General features: G+C 42.8%; 1 protein-coding gene across 1 annotated transcript in view; it reads right to left on the bottom strand.

The window, feature by feature from the left end:
- Window positions 1-603: 603 nt before the first annotated feature.
- The window catches only part of Metap1 (methionyl aminopeptidase 1), a 32,191-nt gene continuing 14,773 nt past the window's right edge, over window positions 604-18,021 (bottom strand). The window contains exons 5-11 of the mRNA XM_052179144.1: window positions 16,937-17,028; window positions 15,714-15,797; window positions 12,708-12,846; window positions 10,520-10,651; window positions 8,184-8,327; window positions 4,046-4,111; window positions 604-2,187 (exon numbers count right to left, since the gene is read on the bottom strand). Coding sequence (XP_052035104.1) covers window positions 2,024-2,187; window positions 4,046-4,111; window positions 8,184-8,327; window positions 10,520-10,651; window positions 12,708-12,846; window positions 15,714-15,797; window positions 16,937-17,028 — 821 coding nt within the window. The 3' untranslated portion in view covers window positions 604-2,023. The remainder of the gene's footprint in view (window positions 2,188-4,045; window positions 4,112-8,183; window positions 8,328-10,519; window positions 10,652-12,707; window positions 12,847-15,713; window positions 15,798-16,936; window positions 17,029-18,021) is intronic.

Raw genomic sequence — 18,021 nt, 5'->3', positions numbered from 1 at the left:
AATCTAATATTTTTAATCCAGTATTAATTCAAGGTTAGGCTAGAAGCCACAGTTTTTAAAAACCCAAGGAAAGCATTCCCCACCAGGATATCTAATCATCTTTCCATCTTTCCAAAAACTACTCCAAGGTTTTGATCCTGGAGCTTTATTTTCTGATGATGTAAACTGAACACCCAGCTACCTCCATTACTAATTCCACTGTCAAAATATAAAACGTTTCCCTAAGTATGCCACACTCTTGGTCTCAAAACTCTCCTGGTAAAGCTACATCGGAAATGGTGCCAGCACGTTGCTGGATAATGCAATCTTGGTACAATATACCTGAAAAGGTGTGCCCATGGCAATGAGGCTAGATGAGGAAATTGGCCTCAGCCAGGCAGTGATGGCGCACGCCTTTAATCCCAGCACTTGGGAGGCAGAGGCAGGCGGATTTCTGAGGCCAGTCTGGTCTACAGAGTGAGCTCCAGGACAGCCAGTGCTACAGAGAAACCTTGTCTCGAAAAAGCAAAAAAAAAAAAAAAAGAAAAAAAGAAATTAGCTTCATAGCCTCATTCCCATCAATTCCCTCTGCAATCCCAACAAATACAACTAGAGGAAGAGGGATAATCATTCAAACGTTTAATCTCCCTTTACATATTATATTAACATTCATATTACAAGGCATTCCATTCACAAATATTACAGTTTGATAAAAACTTTAAACGCACACACACCCAGAAGTCTACACGAGATTCAATCACTTTACTAAATCATTAAAATAAAGTCATGAAAACATTATCATCATTCTCTTAAAGCAATAAGGTCTGAGGCACTCTGGGAAAGATGTCTTGAAGTATGTGTCAGTGGTATCAAATTATACTACAGAAATCATGAGACACCCCGCAATCAAGGATACTCATGACAACTTTATCACCTGGTGTGTCTCCACTGCATCCACTCGTATGTGAACCACCGCCGAGGAGTACAGGTTCCGGGCACCATGGTCATTTCTGATGAGACTCTCAACTATAGAGAGGTGAGGTGCATTTGCAATAGAGGATAGCAGCATGCATACTGAGTGTTTACAGTACTGCAACTCTGAGTTCCTTTCTCATTCTGTTAAGTCTAATGGGAAACCCAGAGCCACCCATGGCTATGTGCATACCTGGGGCACTTTGGAACTCTACCCCATCACCTGCCACAGGACAACTGCCTCTTTCCTAAGTGCTCCAGAGGTGTAGCCTTACATCAGAAGGTTCTGAAGAAAGGGGGCTTCTCTCACGTCTGACCAAATAGAGGTCTGAAGTAGCAGTCATTGTAAAACTACCCCGCAGCTGCCGGCCACTACCTGCAGCACAGCTATTTTACCATATACCAGACCTTAAGTCTGATAACCTCATGTGAATCTTACTACTCAGTCCACACTGAGGCGGAGTCTTCCCTGCAGACATACAGGACAAATAGACCGCATTGGAGTGAGAGGAGACCAGGTCAGACTGGAAATTACTCACTAATGAGTTATGGATCCATTTATGGGAGCAGATATCCTGTCAAAGCAGAATCAACCCAGACCGAAGGCCATATAGTGTTCAGTAATCACGTATATGGAATTTAAAATGTATGCATATATATTTCCATATATATCAATATATAATAAAAATCTGGAGCAACATGTTGCTAAGTTTCAAGATTTCTCATCTTCAACTTTCTCTTGGAAAGCAGCTGGCCCTTGGTGGCTGGTCTGTGGCAGTGATAAAGCAATGAGAAGCAGATTTAGATCAAAGTGCTCAAGGGGCAAAGAAAACACAGTACAGAAAACTGAGGGGGTGAGGCCACGGACGGACGGACGGAAGTAAGCAATGTTTCCTTTATTCTTCTCAGCTTTCAGACCCAAAAAAGCTCTTGAGGACACACATCAAATGCTGTAGTCCATTCTTATCCACAGTCAAAACAAAAGGAGTGACTTAAAAAAAACTTCATTTCTGTACTTTCAATAAAACACACAGTACGAGATGGTGTTCATATGATAGCATCTTGAGAGAAATTAAAACTGGGACATGAAATGAGGCCGAGAGCTATCGAGTCTCCGGGTGAGAATCTCACAGCCAGTGTCCGTGACCAGCAGGGTGTGCTCAAACTGTGCGGACCGCTTCCCGTCCCTTGTCACTGCAGTCCAGCCATCTGGCCAGGTCTCATCCTGCCATCCACCTGAACAAGCAAAAATAGCTACTTAGTTCTGACAGTTACTTTCCTAAAGAGAAGCTAGGTAAGTACAGACCCAGAGGAAATAAGCAGTCAAATGTGCTATAAAGATCCCTCTAACACTCTGCTTTAGCTAAAGCCTTCCTAACATCTGTAGCACTAATGAAATAATAATGTCTGAATTTCCTCAATATCAAATCAAGATGGCATTTCCAAAATAAAGGTATCAGACTTCCTTTCAACTTTGAAAAGATGGCAACTTTTCAAAATAATGGACTGAACTATTCCAGTTTACAAAGTGAACATGAGTTTCCACACTGCTAAACCGAGTCACTCCTGAATTGTAAATAATTGACAGGCACACAATTAGAGGCTGACAACAGAGTAAAATTCTTATAACTGGAGAAATAGTAACAAAAATAGGGTTTTTGAGAGCTAATAAAATCTGAGAAGATAGCTCAGTTGGCAAAGCTTGAGGACCTGAGTTTCATACCCAGCACCCATGTACAAAGCTAGCAGGCTCTGAATGTTAGACAGATACCTCCCTCTCCTGGGGCTTGCTGGCAGTTAGCCTAGCCTAATTGGCAAACCTCATGTCCCAATGAGAGACGAATTTCAAAAACAAAGTAGAGGGCTCCTGAGAAACAGAATATGAGGTTGACCTCTGGTCACTAGCTAGTCACACCTGGAGGACCTGGAAAGGGCGCGCTTCACCATGCCGTGTTGCTTAGACCCAGTGAAGAGCTAGCACAAGTATTTCCCACTTATAATCTGATAAATGCTCCCAACAACATGCCCACCATTACAGCCCATGCCATCACAGAGAATCATGAGTCTGGCTACCAGAGATTAGTTCTGTGATATGCTTCCTTGTGATGTAGCATGACACTACAAGACTGGAGTGTTAACCGTAAGGTCAGACAGCTCACCAGTCCGGCAAATTTTGCCACATAAGCCATTCTGTGACCTAGGCCAAGATACTCTTCAAGGGTCTGATTCTTCTTCTAACACCTTCCCCAAAATGGAATTTACTTGTATAACTATGTGTTTCCTCTTTACCCTCCTAGATCAAGCAAGAACTTCTACAGAGGCTTAATGCAGATCTTGTTATTACAACACATCATTTGATAAGATCTTTATGAATCAGCATGTACAGCATATCATCTTGTTAGAAACCCTTAGGATGTTCAAGTCTCTATACATGACCAGTGTAGTGCAAAAGGACAAATGAAGCAAAAGGAAGAAAACAGAACCAGCAATGATCTGGTGAGTAACCAGAAACAGAGAAGAATTCCACAAATGTGACAAGGCTGGCAGCAGAGGAGGGAGCCTAAGCCCTTGTCTAACAAGCTTCCTGAGATTGTAGAGCACACACAGAGGAGAGCAAACCTCCACATGCTCCACCTCTATAGCCAATGTGTGCACTTGCAAGAACTGCATATGTAAAAATTTAAAGGAAAAAAAAATGTTATAAATTGTAGTGGCTTGAATATGAATGGCTCCTATTGATTCATGAGGTTGACTAATTGGTCCCAGGGAATGGCACTACTAGGAGGTATGAAGTAGGTGTGGCCTTGTTGGAGGAAGTGTGTCACAAGGGGTGGGCTTTAAGATTTCAAATGCTCAAACCAGGCCCAGTGTCTTTCTCTTCTCGCTGCTGCCAATATGGACATAGACCTTTCAGCTGCTTCTCCAGCACCATGTCTGCCATGTTCCATGCCATGACAATAATGGACTGAATCTCTCAAACTGTAAGCCAGCCTCCAAATGAATGTTTTCCTTATAACAGTTGCTGTGGTCACGGGGTCTCTTCACAGCCATTAAACCATAAGACACAAATAGAGTATTAGAAACACATACTCACCTTCACAAATCATTGGCTCAATTGTAAACACATGACCCGACTTCATCACGCCAACTGCTTTATTTTCTGAAATTGAAAGGAAAGGTCTCAGAAGACACCAAACCCAACATGCATTGAACTAAACCTTACACAGGACTGACATGCCCAGCAGTTCCCTCCATTACTCTCCCAGTTCTCCCAGTCTGTCATTCAGCACAAAGGCTACCACCAATAACCACTGCCTGCAGTCAGTTCACTCTCTCCTATGCTTTCTACAATAAAATGCAGGGATGGCCATAGGCTTCAGATACAATCACCACCATTAATTAACATAAACACACAATAGTTTGTGCTAATGCAGATAAGAACAGGCAGGCACTGCTGGGTGTGCAGAGCACACCTTCACCCTCCACCACCATGGGGCGGGCAGGCGGGCCTGTTGGAGGGGTTGTTGATTGTCACACAGAATCCCACAACCCATCACCATCCACTTACGGAAGTTTCCTTATGGATCCTGTACTGGAAACCTCTCACCTCTTTGGGAAAGGGGAGTATGTTTGAATATTACAGATACAAAGGTTTGTAAGCAATGTTTTATCAAAATGGAAATAAAATTGAGATTAGTAGGCAATTTGTTTAAACGATGAGTAGACATGGCTTTCTATCTGAGAACAAATTGCACTTCACTCTCTAAATTTACTTTGGCCTTTGTCCAAGTTCACAAATAATATTTTTCAGGACCACCATGAGACATGTCGAGTCCTACTACATTTCCAAAGGCCAGAATTTAAAACTAGGAACAGTCTTTTTGGAAGACCCTGACAAATATGGACCACTGCCTTAAATTTAAATTTTTAAAGTATAAAAAAAAAATGTTATCAGCTACATGAACATTTGCCCAGGCTGGCCACCAGAGGGCAAGCACGAAACTCTTCCTGCTGGAGCAGCAGGAACAAACTGTACAAACACTACCTGTACCTACTCCAGCTTGGTGGGCAAAGGCTACTGTCTAGGTCGACGGCAGCTCACCCACAGCTCCACTCTAGCCCATTCCTGGTGGACAGCCAGCCACGCTGCTCCCCACTGCCTTGCACTTTCAAAAGTACACTCAGTAAAAACTCCAAATCCTGTTTTTAAACTCATGTGAACCCTTGGAAGCATAAATCAATTAAAACTATAAAAATTGGGTTTTTATAATTTAGTGTATAATTTATGATTTATAATTTTTATAATTTATAAAAATTAGATTTTCTATAAATAATATGAACTTTCTCTCAAAATGGCCTGCAACTTCTGATTTACAAAGAGTCAAAGAGAAAATGTTAAGGGATCCACAGTTGTGCTGTCTGATGCTACCAGAGCAACAGAGATGGACTCTCAATGTAAAAAACACTGCAAAATTCAAAACTAAAACTGTGGGTATTAGGGACCTCAATAACTTAATAACTTTCAAATATTAGGATATATGAAGTATAACATGTTCCAAAGGACCCAGGATTAAACCCCACTGATGACTTTAACACAGCTACATTGTTAAAGTAGTCTGCACCTCAGGCTATGTGCTCCAAGGCACAGCTAATGCAGAAACTCTCCCTCCAGTCCAGCTACTACCACTCCCACGGTTTTAAGACCCTCCCTAACTTCTGCTATTCAGGTCATAGAATATTGAATCAAAGTTTCCGTTTTGTTGACAACTCACTCAACAAACATAGGCTAACTGAGGAGTTCCTCAGACCCACTAGTAAATTTTAAACCCTTGAGCCAGGGAATAGTGGCAGACATCTTTAAGCAAGGACTAGGGGCAGCCACAGCAGGAGGGTCTCTGCAAGCTGAAGGCCAGCCTGGTCTAGTGAGTCCAGGATAGCCAGGGTTATACACAGAGACCCTGTCTAAAAAACAAACACTTAAGGCTTGTATGTCTACAGCAGTCTCAGTGCACATGCAAATGAAGGGCCAGTCAGCACAGCTTCTACCATGATGACCCAGAAACACGCCAAATGTGAGAAATGACATACTGCCCCCTGCTTCGGTTTCCTTTTAAAATTTTTTCTCATAATTTTCATTTTTATGTACATGGCTATTTTCCTACATGTACGTCTGTGCAGCACGTATATGCCCAGTGTTTGCAGAAGGCCAGAAGAAGGCGTCACATCCCCTGGGAGTCCACCTTGGGCTTTCAGGAAGAGCAGCCATAAACCATGTCTGCAGGCCTGTTTCCTCTGGACACTGAGTGTGTCAATATGGAACAGGGCCTCTGCCCACACATCACCACCACTGACCCGCACAGCCGCCCCACGGTGGCACTGTCTTCAGCCTTACTAACTAACACATTTCACTCCCTCCCTGCAGTCTCTCACATGGTGCTCCTGGGAGAGAGAGAGCAGCACTTCAGTACTGAGAATGGGATGGGCCCTCGGGTTACTTCAGGCTTAACGTCCACAGGTGCTAGCTGTTCCCAATGTTCCTGCAATGATGCGCTCAACTGAGTGCTGACTGACACCCTGCATGCTGTGCACTGCAACACTCCAGCTTCTGCCAGGGGTTTCCTCAGTTTTCTTCTTCACAGTCATGCACCTAGGACACAGCATCAGTGCCCATGAGACCAGTTATAGTGAATAGTCTCCCCTACAAGACGACCTCGACACCTTTGCCAATTCAGTCTTTCCCAACTACCAGCTTTGCGGCACTCACTTGTGCATGAGTGTCTGTGTGCCTTTTTCCTATTTTACTTTACGACCGTACACACCTCTGTACAATGTGCTGTGATCACACTCAGCCCACTGACTCTCTCTTCTGCTCCCCCATTAGTCCCTCTCTGCCTTTGTCTCTCTGTGCCTAGCTTCCTCAGAGCCCGTGTGTTCAAAGTGTCAACTGTGGTGTCCTATCTAGGTGAAAGCGCGTTTTCTTCCCCATGCTGCCTGCTCCCGGCCCTCAAAGCAATCAAGCTTAGCTTGGGTCTCAACACAGAGTCTGCAGGACTCGGCCCAGTGCAGTGCTTTCTCATCTCAGCTACCAGATGCTTCAGTTAATCCCCAGGACTCGGACTCAGTGGCCAACGCTTCAGTCCTTACTGCAGGAAGCATAAATACAGGAGAAAAGACGACTCCAGAGTCAAAGAGAAACTAGGTCCCAAAGGTCAACCCTGACAGTTGTTCATCAGACTGCATAATTCTGAGCAATGCCGCGTCTATGTGAGCATTTAATATGCTTTTACAAGTAGGGCTGAAAGAGACTGAAGATGTCGCTCAGAGGTGCTGCTTGACCAGCAGGCACAGTCCTAGGTTCAACTCAACAATGGAATAGTAAACAAAGCTGAGAAATGATGACTGCGATGTGACACTCAGATAGTCTCACTGTCATTCACCAGGCCACGAATGTCAGGCAGAGCGCTAAGTGCTCCCCGGGTATAATTCAGTGTTAATAATTCCTAGATATCATCATTCCCTACTACTATATGATGAGAAAACTCAACATAAGGACATTACTGAGTGTTTTCAAAGTACTGAGACACAGGAAGAATGTGTGTAACTGCACACACACAACACTGATGACAGACACACTCCTGCAAACAGCTGCAACACAATGTCGTAGACATCCTGTGGCTTTCTTCTACACCACTCTCAACTTGAAACAAGTACCTTATTCTCCTTTATTAAACCAATAAATAATAAACAACTCCCAGCAAACCAAATAAGATGAACTGATTACACCAAAGAAATCAGAAAACTTATAGGACTGTAATGACTGCCAAAATCAATTTACATTTCTCCAAAAGTACTCATCTAAATTACACTTCCTATTTATTTCCCTTGCAGTCAGATATAATTCAGCACTGAAGTCCTGAAAATAGAAACAAATTCAGGTAATACCTGCCAATCCCAAGATGGCTGACTAAAACTTAATTAAGCACCTCCTCCTCTCCAGACATACTACCTGTTGACTAGGAGACAATCTCCTAGGGTGACTTATAAAGATGAGTTGAAGACCACTTACTTTAGACTGTCATATGAGGAAGACTTCAACTTGACTTATGTTTGAAGAGGTAACATGAGGAGGGAAAGGGAATACTCACACACAACTTCAATGACTACCATGCAGAAGACCCGACTTGCGTATTGGTTCATATACAGAAATAACCAAGGATTTGGACAGCACTCACTGGCATAGTGTGGGACATTGGGGGCTGTATGGAAAAGTTTGTGGATCCCATGTCCACAATAGCTTCGAACAACGGAGAATCCATTCGCTTGGGCATGTTTCTGAATGATGTTTCCCAGCTCTCTGTATCGAACACCAGGCTTCACTGAAAGGAAGAGGAAAGGCCTGTGAGGAGGGCAAACTTAACAGAATAGCTGGTTTCCTTGTGGCAAGATCTTGGTGAACACTATTCCTTCACGCCTCAGCCTCCGATGAAGGCCCAGGGAAATGCAGATGGCCAGTAAATGACAAAGCTTACTCAAACTCAGAAACACATCCTCTTTTTTTTCGGTTTTTCGAGACAGGGTTTCTCTGTGTAGCCCTGGCTGTCCTGGAACTCACTCTGTAGACCAGGCTGGCCTCGAACTCAGAAATCCACCTGCCTCTGTCTCCCAGAGTGCTGGGATTACAGGCGTGCGCCACCTGCGCCCAGCTCAGAAATACATCCTTTAACACAAGAAGGAGAAAACCAGGGGGTCAAGGAAAGCACCTTTTGTTTTCTTTAGAACAAACACTAAACAATTGAATGGAAAACACATTTTTTATCCTTTCTCATTAAGGGCATATACCCAGGGTCCTCTAGAGGGACAGAATTTACTTACACATACATGCACACACGCGCGCGATCACACGCCCGCACAGATGAGGACTTAATAGAACAGTTAACAAGCTGTGGTTTGGCCAGTCCAATTATGATTGTCAACCAACAAAAGGTCCAAGATTGACTGGGTGTCTCAGCTGGTTTCCAGTATATGCTGGAATCACAAAGAGGTAGGCTCTAACACCAGTGAAGGAACGGCTTACTAGCTAGGCGAGACCAAGCAGGCAGGGAGAACTTCTTTCTTCCACTGTCTTCTTCAGCTTACTAAGCTACCTCATCCTGAGGTTTCAGTAAAACTTCCCCTAAAGGATGCAAATCTCCCCCATATAATTAATAATATAACTAAATGTCTGAGAAACCAGCCACAGGGATATTTTAGTCAACAAGTCTGAACAAATTATTTGGTTAAAAACCTTAAAAATAATGGAAAACTGAAGCTCTCACAAATGAAAACATTAAAGCTCTTATAATATCACCTAAAACTCTGTTTTTAAGTGATCAACAGTGACCAGACTTGGGGAGGGAGGTCCCCACACTGACACTCATAATCTTTATTTTGGCCCATGTGGCCTTTATGTGTCTCAGTAATAACTTTATCCTTTCTTGCATCTCACATAGTACACTGATAACCAACACATTGGATCAGGGTTTTTAGACTTAACCGTGCCTTTGTCAAAGAATTCCACTCTACTCAATACTCTACTGATGACAGGTCAGAGTTTTGCTGGGGATAGTGTGTGGTGAGAAGGATAACACAACAAATATAAAATTTCAAAGGCTGTGGAACTTTATGGAAAATTGCTCCCAAATTATCCTTTTTTCAGTAGTTTCCACAAGCCTTTCCTGTTCTGTAATCCCCAAAAATAACAAAAAAGGGCCAGGACAAGCATTTATACAACAAACAAAGCCTGAAAAAGTTCCTAGAGAACTGCACTTCCATGCAGTACTGGAACAGCAGGAAACCATCAGTGTCCAGCATAACATTATACAATCCTAATACCTATAAACTAAGGGAATGCTATAAGAAAATGACGGCAATGATAAGCAGAGGCATGAGGCAGGGCGTGGTGAAGCGCTGCCCAGCGCGCACAGGGCCCTGCGGACACTCCCCACTGGGCAGGAGCAAAGTTGTCCCCTGATACCCACGGCACATAGTGGCTTATTTGCCCATGTGCACTCATATATAGATCTAATTTTAAAAGTGTTTTAAAGGAGGCACAACTATAAATGCAGGGAAATAGACTAATTTGGAAGGTATTAGTTGAAAGAATAAGAAATTCAGAGATATCAAGCAGGAGTTGGAGAAAGACTCAGTGATGAGAAGCATTGGCTACTTACTCTTCCAGAAGACCCAGGTTCGATTCCCAGCCCCCATGTGGCAACCCACAACTGTAACTCCAGCTCTAGAGAATCTGACACCCTCACAGATATTCATTCATGTAAACACCAATGCACATGAAATAAAAATAACATAAAATAAAATAAAATAAAATAAAATAGGACAGTGAGAGACTGAACTGAAGTACTAAGGACACTGCAGTAACACGCTATGGACAGTAAGAGGAGAGGCAAGCATAAAGAAGGCCCCATCCCCAGCTGCCCAAACCCCAATCCTGTTTCTATGAGAACAATGAAAGTGAAAGAATCTAACAGTCCAGTCAACGTTGATGGCGGCGGCAGCAGCACTGATTACTGACCTGCATCGATGGCTTGCATCAGGCATTCATACGTAGTCTGAACAAGTTTCCTTGCTCCTTCATCCACATCTCCAACAAAAAAGGTCTCATTTAGATCCCCATGATAACCATTTCGATAAAGAGTGATGTCCACTGGGGGAGGAAAAGACAGATAGAAGCCCATGTTCACTGGTATTTTAAAATCAAGCATGACATCTTCATACAACCAAATGACAACAATGCCATCTGCACTCTCAAATTCGCCAGTGAGTGTAGCTGCCTAAGAGAAAACCCTCAGGGGAGAGTCAGCTGAACTAACTGTAGAGAACAGGACTGTGGCCGTGCGGCACCAGGCACACGAGGGCTCTATGCTAGTGACGAAGTCCTTAGTGGCAGAAGAACATTACACAGAAGGCAGCTGTTGAGAGAAATAACCCAGGTAGTGACTGATGATCTCATTAAGTTCTGAAACAGGAAACATCTCCACCTGTCTTCAGCTCGCTCTTCCCCCACCTGGGACACAAGAGCGAAGTTTGCCCTGAGCCCTCCCCTACCCCGGCCCCCTTGCTGGAATCTTGGCTGACTTGATCTTGTAAAGGCTTGTATGGTCACAGGTCCTATGAATTCATGTCCCTGCCATATCCAGCCAAAGTTGTTTCACTGCAGCGGTCTATAACCTCTGACTGATCCCTGAGCCTGGGCAAGGGTGGGGTGAGGGGATGAGGGTGTGATACAGATGCCCCATTTAGAGCCAAGCACTCCAGTCTCATACTTTTCTCTGCATGTCGGCTAGTTATGAGTCTCTTCATAAGCACCATCTACTACAGCAAGAAACTTCCCTGATGAGAGCGGAGAGCTGTACTAATCTGTGGTGTGAAGAGAAGACCCTCCGGTACCATCTGTTACTGTCCGTTTAACAGAATGGTAGCATCAGTTCCCCTGTGGCCTGACTAGGCAGCCATGGCTTTTGGACCCCATCACAGTGGTGGCTACGCCCATGGCCTTTGTGTTCCTACTGCAGCAGAGCACATGTCTGGCCAAGCTGGCTGTCATGCGGCTCACGAGCCCCTCATGCGGCTGAGTAGGTCTGCTGGTTACTTCCCTCGCTGATACACTCAGTCCCAAAGGAGCTGTTACGGTGGCTCCTCTCACACAGTGTTTCCAAGACAGCAGAGCACAGGAACCCAAAGCCACTGCACTTTTAAAGGCCCTGCTGCGGGACTTCTTCCCTTTGCTTACAATCTCCATGAATTACAACCAAGGGTCTCCCCAAAATCTCTCCTGATCTTTCCAGAATCATTAATAAATGTTGGTAGAAGGAAAAAGTATGTAACAGGCTCACTATTACTTCTACATTGACATCTTCTGTATACTTACCAACCACATGTAAAATAGGCTGTATAGAATGCATACTACATATATGCTGAAAGCAGCACACAAATACAATCATTAAAATTAGGTGTCCTTCTGGGCGATGGCATTGGGTATCTTTAATTCCAGCACTGGTGGGGCAGGAGCAGGCAGAGCTCTGAGGTCAAGGCCAACCTGGTCTACAAAGTCAGTTCCAGGGCAGAAAGCCCTGTCTCAGATGATGGACAGATACACAAGAAGGTAGGTGGACAGACAGAATAAGTAAACAAATTAAAAAGTAAATAAATACAATAACTAAGAAAGAGGAAGGAAAGAAGGAGAGAAGGAGGGAAGGGAGGGAAGGGAGGGAAGGGAGGGAAGAGAGGGAAGGGAGGGAGGGAAGGAGGGAAAAGAAAAGGAAAAGAAAAAAACGAAAGGAGGGGTGGAGAGATTGCTCAGTGGTTAAGAACACCATCTGCTCTTCCAGAGGTCCTGAGTTCAATTCCCAGCAACCACATCGTGGCTCACAACCATCTGTAATGGGGTCCTATGCCCTCTTCTGGTGTGTCTGAAGAGAGCAATGGTGAATACATAAAATAAATAAGTAAATCTTTAAAAAAGAGAAAAAAGAAAAAAGGGAAAAGGGAAGGCAAGAAAGGAAAGAGAAAGAGAAAGAGAAAGAGAAAAAGAAAAAGAAAAAGAGTTCCTTCAATTTGGAGCAACACTTGAGTTTTAAATAGGGAAAATTCTAGTCAAGAAAACAGAAACCCCTTAGCAGATCCTGAGATGTGGGTTTCGCTCCCAATGACGCCAGTGATGCCGGTCACACAGTGACGCCCGTCCCGCTGCTCGTGCTCACCGTTGACAATGTCCCCGTCCTGCAGCGGCCGCCGGTCTGGGATGCCGTGGCAGATGACCTCGTTCACCGAGGTGCAGCAGGACTTGGGGAAGTTGTAGTAATTCAGGGGCGAAGGGTAGCAATTCCTTGCAATGCATGCCTGTAGTAAACGTAAATACAGAGAACATAATTTGCAATCTACAAAAGGAAAAATTACCTATGAAAATGAATCAGATCAAAATCTAAAGAATTTTGTGACAGATGCTACTATAAAGAACTGATATTATATTTTACTTGAGAATATTGATAGGTGTATAGGTATAAGTGTGTGTGTGTGTGTGTGTGTGTGTGTACATGAACTGAACACGCACGCACGATGCCCCAGGCTTTCTTTTAGGGACGATAGGCATATGATGGCACCATGCCTAGCTGGAAGATAGTATCTTTTTCAGTGTCTAGCAGGCTTATGTCTAGTAAATACACTGTGTGCAAACCAGTCCACTGGTCTTCATGAGAAAGAATCAAACTGACACAACACAAATATACACAAATGTCATAAGATTCTATTTAGCTACTTCTTGTGAAACACTTTCAGGAAAAATCACATATTAACAGGCGCTTTCCACAGCATCTTATGTAAAGGCCACTGCATCCACACAGAGAGAGACTGCGTGCGAATGTAGTTAGAAATGGCAAGTGCCCACTGTAACATTTGCTCTCACTACATCTGTGGACTTAGAAAACAGCTGCGGGACTCTTTCCACAGCAGCCATCAGTGTGCTGTAAGTTTGTGGAATAGTCCATAATTAATTCTACTGGCAATTCCACTAGTTCTAGAAATCTTAAAGTAGTTAGTCTACTTAAAGTTCTACCTAAGTCTGCCTGAAGTTCCCTCAGGTGGAAAATACTGTCACCGGAAACAACTGCAGCCCTCCAGTGCTTCCTTGATGTGAGCGGACTTCTCAAGTTATCGTATCAGATTCCATCCTCTCTAAGTCACCTGACCTTGGATAATTATAAAATGGAGGTGACAGCAGCACCTACTTCCGGAGGATGCTGGCGACATCAAATAACTAAATGTGAAGGTACCTAACCCACACACCAAGTGCTCAAATGCCTACTCATGATATATTATTATATACAATACCCCAAATCGAAACCCACCTCTGGCCAGCACACCGACTGACTCAGGAGGGAGAGGCCTGCAGGTGGATACCCCTGGGCTTGAATTTGATGCTAATTCCACTCTTGGGGAGGGGCTGCAGGTGAGATGCTTTTTCCCACCTTAACTTTTCAATTAAAGGCTAGAGCCAATGACTGGGCAGGAGGAAGGAAAAGGAGCTGAGAGTTTGGGGGCAGAGGAGCAACGATGAGGCGAGGGAGAGAAGCTCGAGCGAGGCCTGGAGAAACCGCAGGTTATAATGGATCAGATAATACGGATGGGGAGAGAGTAGGGCAGTGGGAGATCCGCCCAGTCGAGGCGGGCAGCTTGTATCAATAGTGATTGAGTTGAGATTTCTTTTACCTGGTATTTGGGTTGAAAAATTACAGTAACACCTGACAGCCTGAGTTCCATCCTCAGGGCCCCACAGATAGGCAGAACTAACCTTGAGTTTTTTCTGACCTAACCCTACACATATCTAACTCCCACCCACACAAACCAAACAATAAATACATGTAATAAATTCCAAACTCTCAAAAAATAAAAAACTCCAGCAACATTTTTAATTTTTAAAATACTTTTAGAAGCTCAAGACATATGGTCAAATTCTTTCAGAAAAGCTGTCCCCATTTACAGCACCGCCATCACTGAAGTAACATGGAAATGTCGGCTTCATCCGCACCCTTCCTTCACACATGATGGATGGACAGAGACATCTGTAGAACCCAGTGTCCATATGTTTAAACTACTGAGCTTAGACATAGGATGGACACAATATTCCACATCTTAAAGACTCTAGCAAGCAATCTTTATTTTAAAACAAAAAGAAATATCCATGTTGTATAAACAAATACTTGTCTATTTATTGCCTTGTTAGTGAGACTCTTTAAGGTACCTATGTTGGTCTGGGTAAGCCTCATGGGCTCACATATTCCGATGCTTAGTCACCAGAGAGCTGGAGTTCTGGAGGGTGAGGAGGCCAGCCTTGTTGGAGTGAGTATCATTGGGGGTGGGCTCTCTCTCCCTCCTCACCCCTACATACGTCCCCTCTGTCTGTCTCTATCTCTCTCCCTCTCCCCTACCCTCACCATAATGATAATGGACTAACCCTCCAACTGTAAGCAAGGCCAGATTAAATGCTTTCTTTGTAGGAGCTGCTGTGGTCATGACATCTCTTCAGAGCACAGAACACTGAAGAAGACCAGATCCCTCTATCTCCTCTGTTTATTGCCGTTTTTCTGTGTGTATGAAAGCAATATTGATTTCTAGTCTAGTTTCTGCAGCTTATTCTGTATTTCAGAACACCTGGCATAGTAGCATAGTTTGTTGGAAACACTGGTTAATCAATTCTATAAGATGAATTAAAAGGCGGAGGTCCCAGAAGGAGCAAGCTATCCTAGGCACCCCCTTGGATCTGTCTCAGATCTTAGACACCATCTCGCCTAAGTCCTCTGTGGAAGACGTGATACCTCAACTCCTGGCTGGCTATCAAAATCTATAGACACTCCAGTCCTTTGTCCAGTGTAGTGGTTGCATAGAAGCCACACACATCCTCCCATATACTTTAACCACCACTGCGATCACTTACTATTACACTAAGTACTCCCCATTAGCTAACAGTAGCAAGGAATAAAGAATACAAACGTGTATACAAACTTAAAAGTTATTTTTTCCCAAAGATTTTCAATTGCAGTTGTCAGAATATACTTACCAGTATAAAAGCTATGGAATGCTAACTATATTTGAAACAATGCAAAAGTAAGCTTTTAGATTAGTTTAAAAGTTATTTGGGGCATTATAAAATGAAGTTTAAAAAAAAAATCTAATAATCTGAAGCTTCTGAAATAAGAAAGCAAAGTTCTTACTAAGTGTACAGCATGGTCGATTTCTTCAGTGGTTACACCCGCTTTAATCATCCCAGCAGCAATGTCCAGGACTTCTCTGGCAAGCTGAAAAGGAAAACTAAGTACACTCAAGATAAAATAAAACAGAACTTATACTCTGTATTGTCTCTGATTTTGTGAAAAATCAGTCAAATGAAATCATCTGATATCATTTTGTATGCATTAAATGCATAAATATATAGATATAAAAACAAATTTATATAAAACTTGGGATAAGCAGACTTATTAATAAGTAAACTTATGATGATGTACATCTTAAATCAGGTAAACAATCAACTGGTGAAGGTCTAATCTGACATTTCTAAAGTGGGGGAGCATGAAGGGAAACAGTGATTTCCTCATAAAAATCATAGCAAGCGAAAAATATAAAATTCTCCAAATAAATATCATTAAAGCACTTTTGAAATCCTACACAAAAGTCCTGAGTGAACATCTAAGGCTTTTCTTCTTTAGAAAAACATGTGCACGTGATTCCAGCTAACTAGCCCAGCCAGCCCTCCATACTCCAACACAGTATCTCACAAGACTTTAACCTAACCCTGTGGAGCCTTGGACTCTGTCCTGAGCTAGAACATTTGTAAATGCAGAATGACACGTATCATAAAAAGTTCACTCTTTAAAAATAATGCTGCAAAAAAATAAAAGCCAGGCATGGTAGTGCTCGCCTTTGATCCCAACACTAAGGAGGTAGAGGCAGGTAGATCGCTAAGTTCAAGGCCAGCCTGGGCTACATAGTAAGTTCCAAGATAGCCTGGGCTACAAAATAAGAAGAAAGAAGAAAGAAGAAAGAAGAAAGAAGAAAGAAGAAAGAAGAAAGAAGAAAGAAGAAAGAAGAAAGAAGAAAGAAGAAGAAGAAGAAGAAGAAGAAGAAGAAGCAGCAGCAGCAGCAGCAGCAAGCAATGAGGAGGAGGAGGATGCAAGCCCAAGGGCAGAGTAAAGTCATGCTCATCTTTCAATCTTCTCAGTTCAGTAAATGTTTATGCAAACAAACAATACGAAGTTGATCAAAGAAAATGACTACAGATGGCCTGCTGTTAGTTTTATTTTAAAATAGATTATTTAAACATAAAAAGATGTTTTGGAAGTAAGTGAGAAGAAATGGGTTGTAAGAGTTTACAAACAAATCAGACTCCTTGTCTGCGCTCTTAACCCTGTTCTACCCATGAGGAAAAAGTAACTCTTACCCTACACACAAGTCGCATCCCTTCTATATCTTCAGAGGAGAGTAATTTAATCTGAGAAGTACCTTTAAGAGCCTGTTCAGATTCAGACATTCCTGGAATGGAAAATGAGTGAGTAAAACCACAGCACACAGAATACAGTTCAGCAGCACATTAGTCACTGAAGGTGGCAACAGCTGAGTCTCCTACGCACACTATTGAGTCACATGGGGCCATGGTAGTTTATTTTCTTAATATTTTCAACACAAAATGGAAATAGCAGAAATTATAAAGAAAAAATTTCTAAAACTTTTTCTAGGAATCAGTGACTGTTTACAGAGTACTTACTACATGCCAGGCAATGTACTACTGGACTCACTAAATCACGCCTGTTTTCACAATGCATTTACATACCAACAACTAATCAACTGTAGTGTTGCTGTAAAACCAGAACCTAAGTCAATGCCACTCAAACTGCTTCTTATGTTTTTTTTTTCTTTTAGTTTCTTGTGCACAGATTTTCTGCATGCAAGTCTTGTGGCCTTGAAAACCAGAAGAGGGCATCTGGTCCCCTGGAACTTAGAGCTATCAGGAGGGTGGTAGGAACTGAACCTTGGTCCTATAGAAGAACAGCACGCTCTTAACCACTGAAGCACCTCTCCAACCTAGCTTATGACTTTTAGTAGGCTATAACTAACATTTGAAAAGTGAAAACGGAATAGAAAGTATCAGATTCTATATTATACAGCCCCGGGTAAATATTGATGCAAAATATCTGATTATTGTTCTTACATACAGAGATCATGTCATGAAACCCTTTCTTGCTCGGGTTATAATTAAAAGTTTGGGAAATATTGCCCAAATAATCTTCATTAATGAAATTAGTTTAATTCAAGTTTTATATAGACTTAAACAGTAAGCATAGCAATTATTTCAAAATCTTGGGGTGGAAGGGATGGGTAACAAATCAATCCTGTTTGCATTCTCTGAAATAAAAAAATGTGCAAACAAATTTTTCTGCAGTTCTTTTACGTGTGTGTCAATGTGTGTGCTGCGTCATGGAGGCCGGAGAGTGGACTGGACCCTGAAACAGGAGTTCCTGGGAGTCG

Source organism: Apodemus sylvaticus, chromosome 4, assembly GCF_947179515.1.
Source record: "Apodemus sylvaticus chromosome 4, mApoSyl1.1, whole genome shotgun sequence".
Lineage (NCBI taxonomy): Eukaryota > Metazoa > Chordata > Mammalia > Rodentia > Muridae > Apodemus > Apodemus sylvaticus.
The sequence above is the reverse complement of the archived record's forward strand: the minus strand, read 5'-3'. Positions and strand labels throughout refer to the sequence as shown.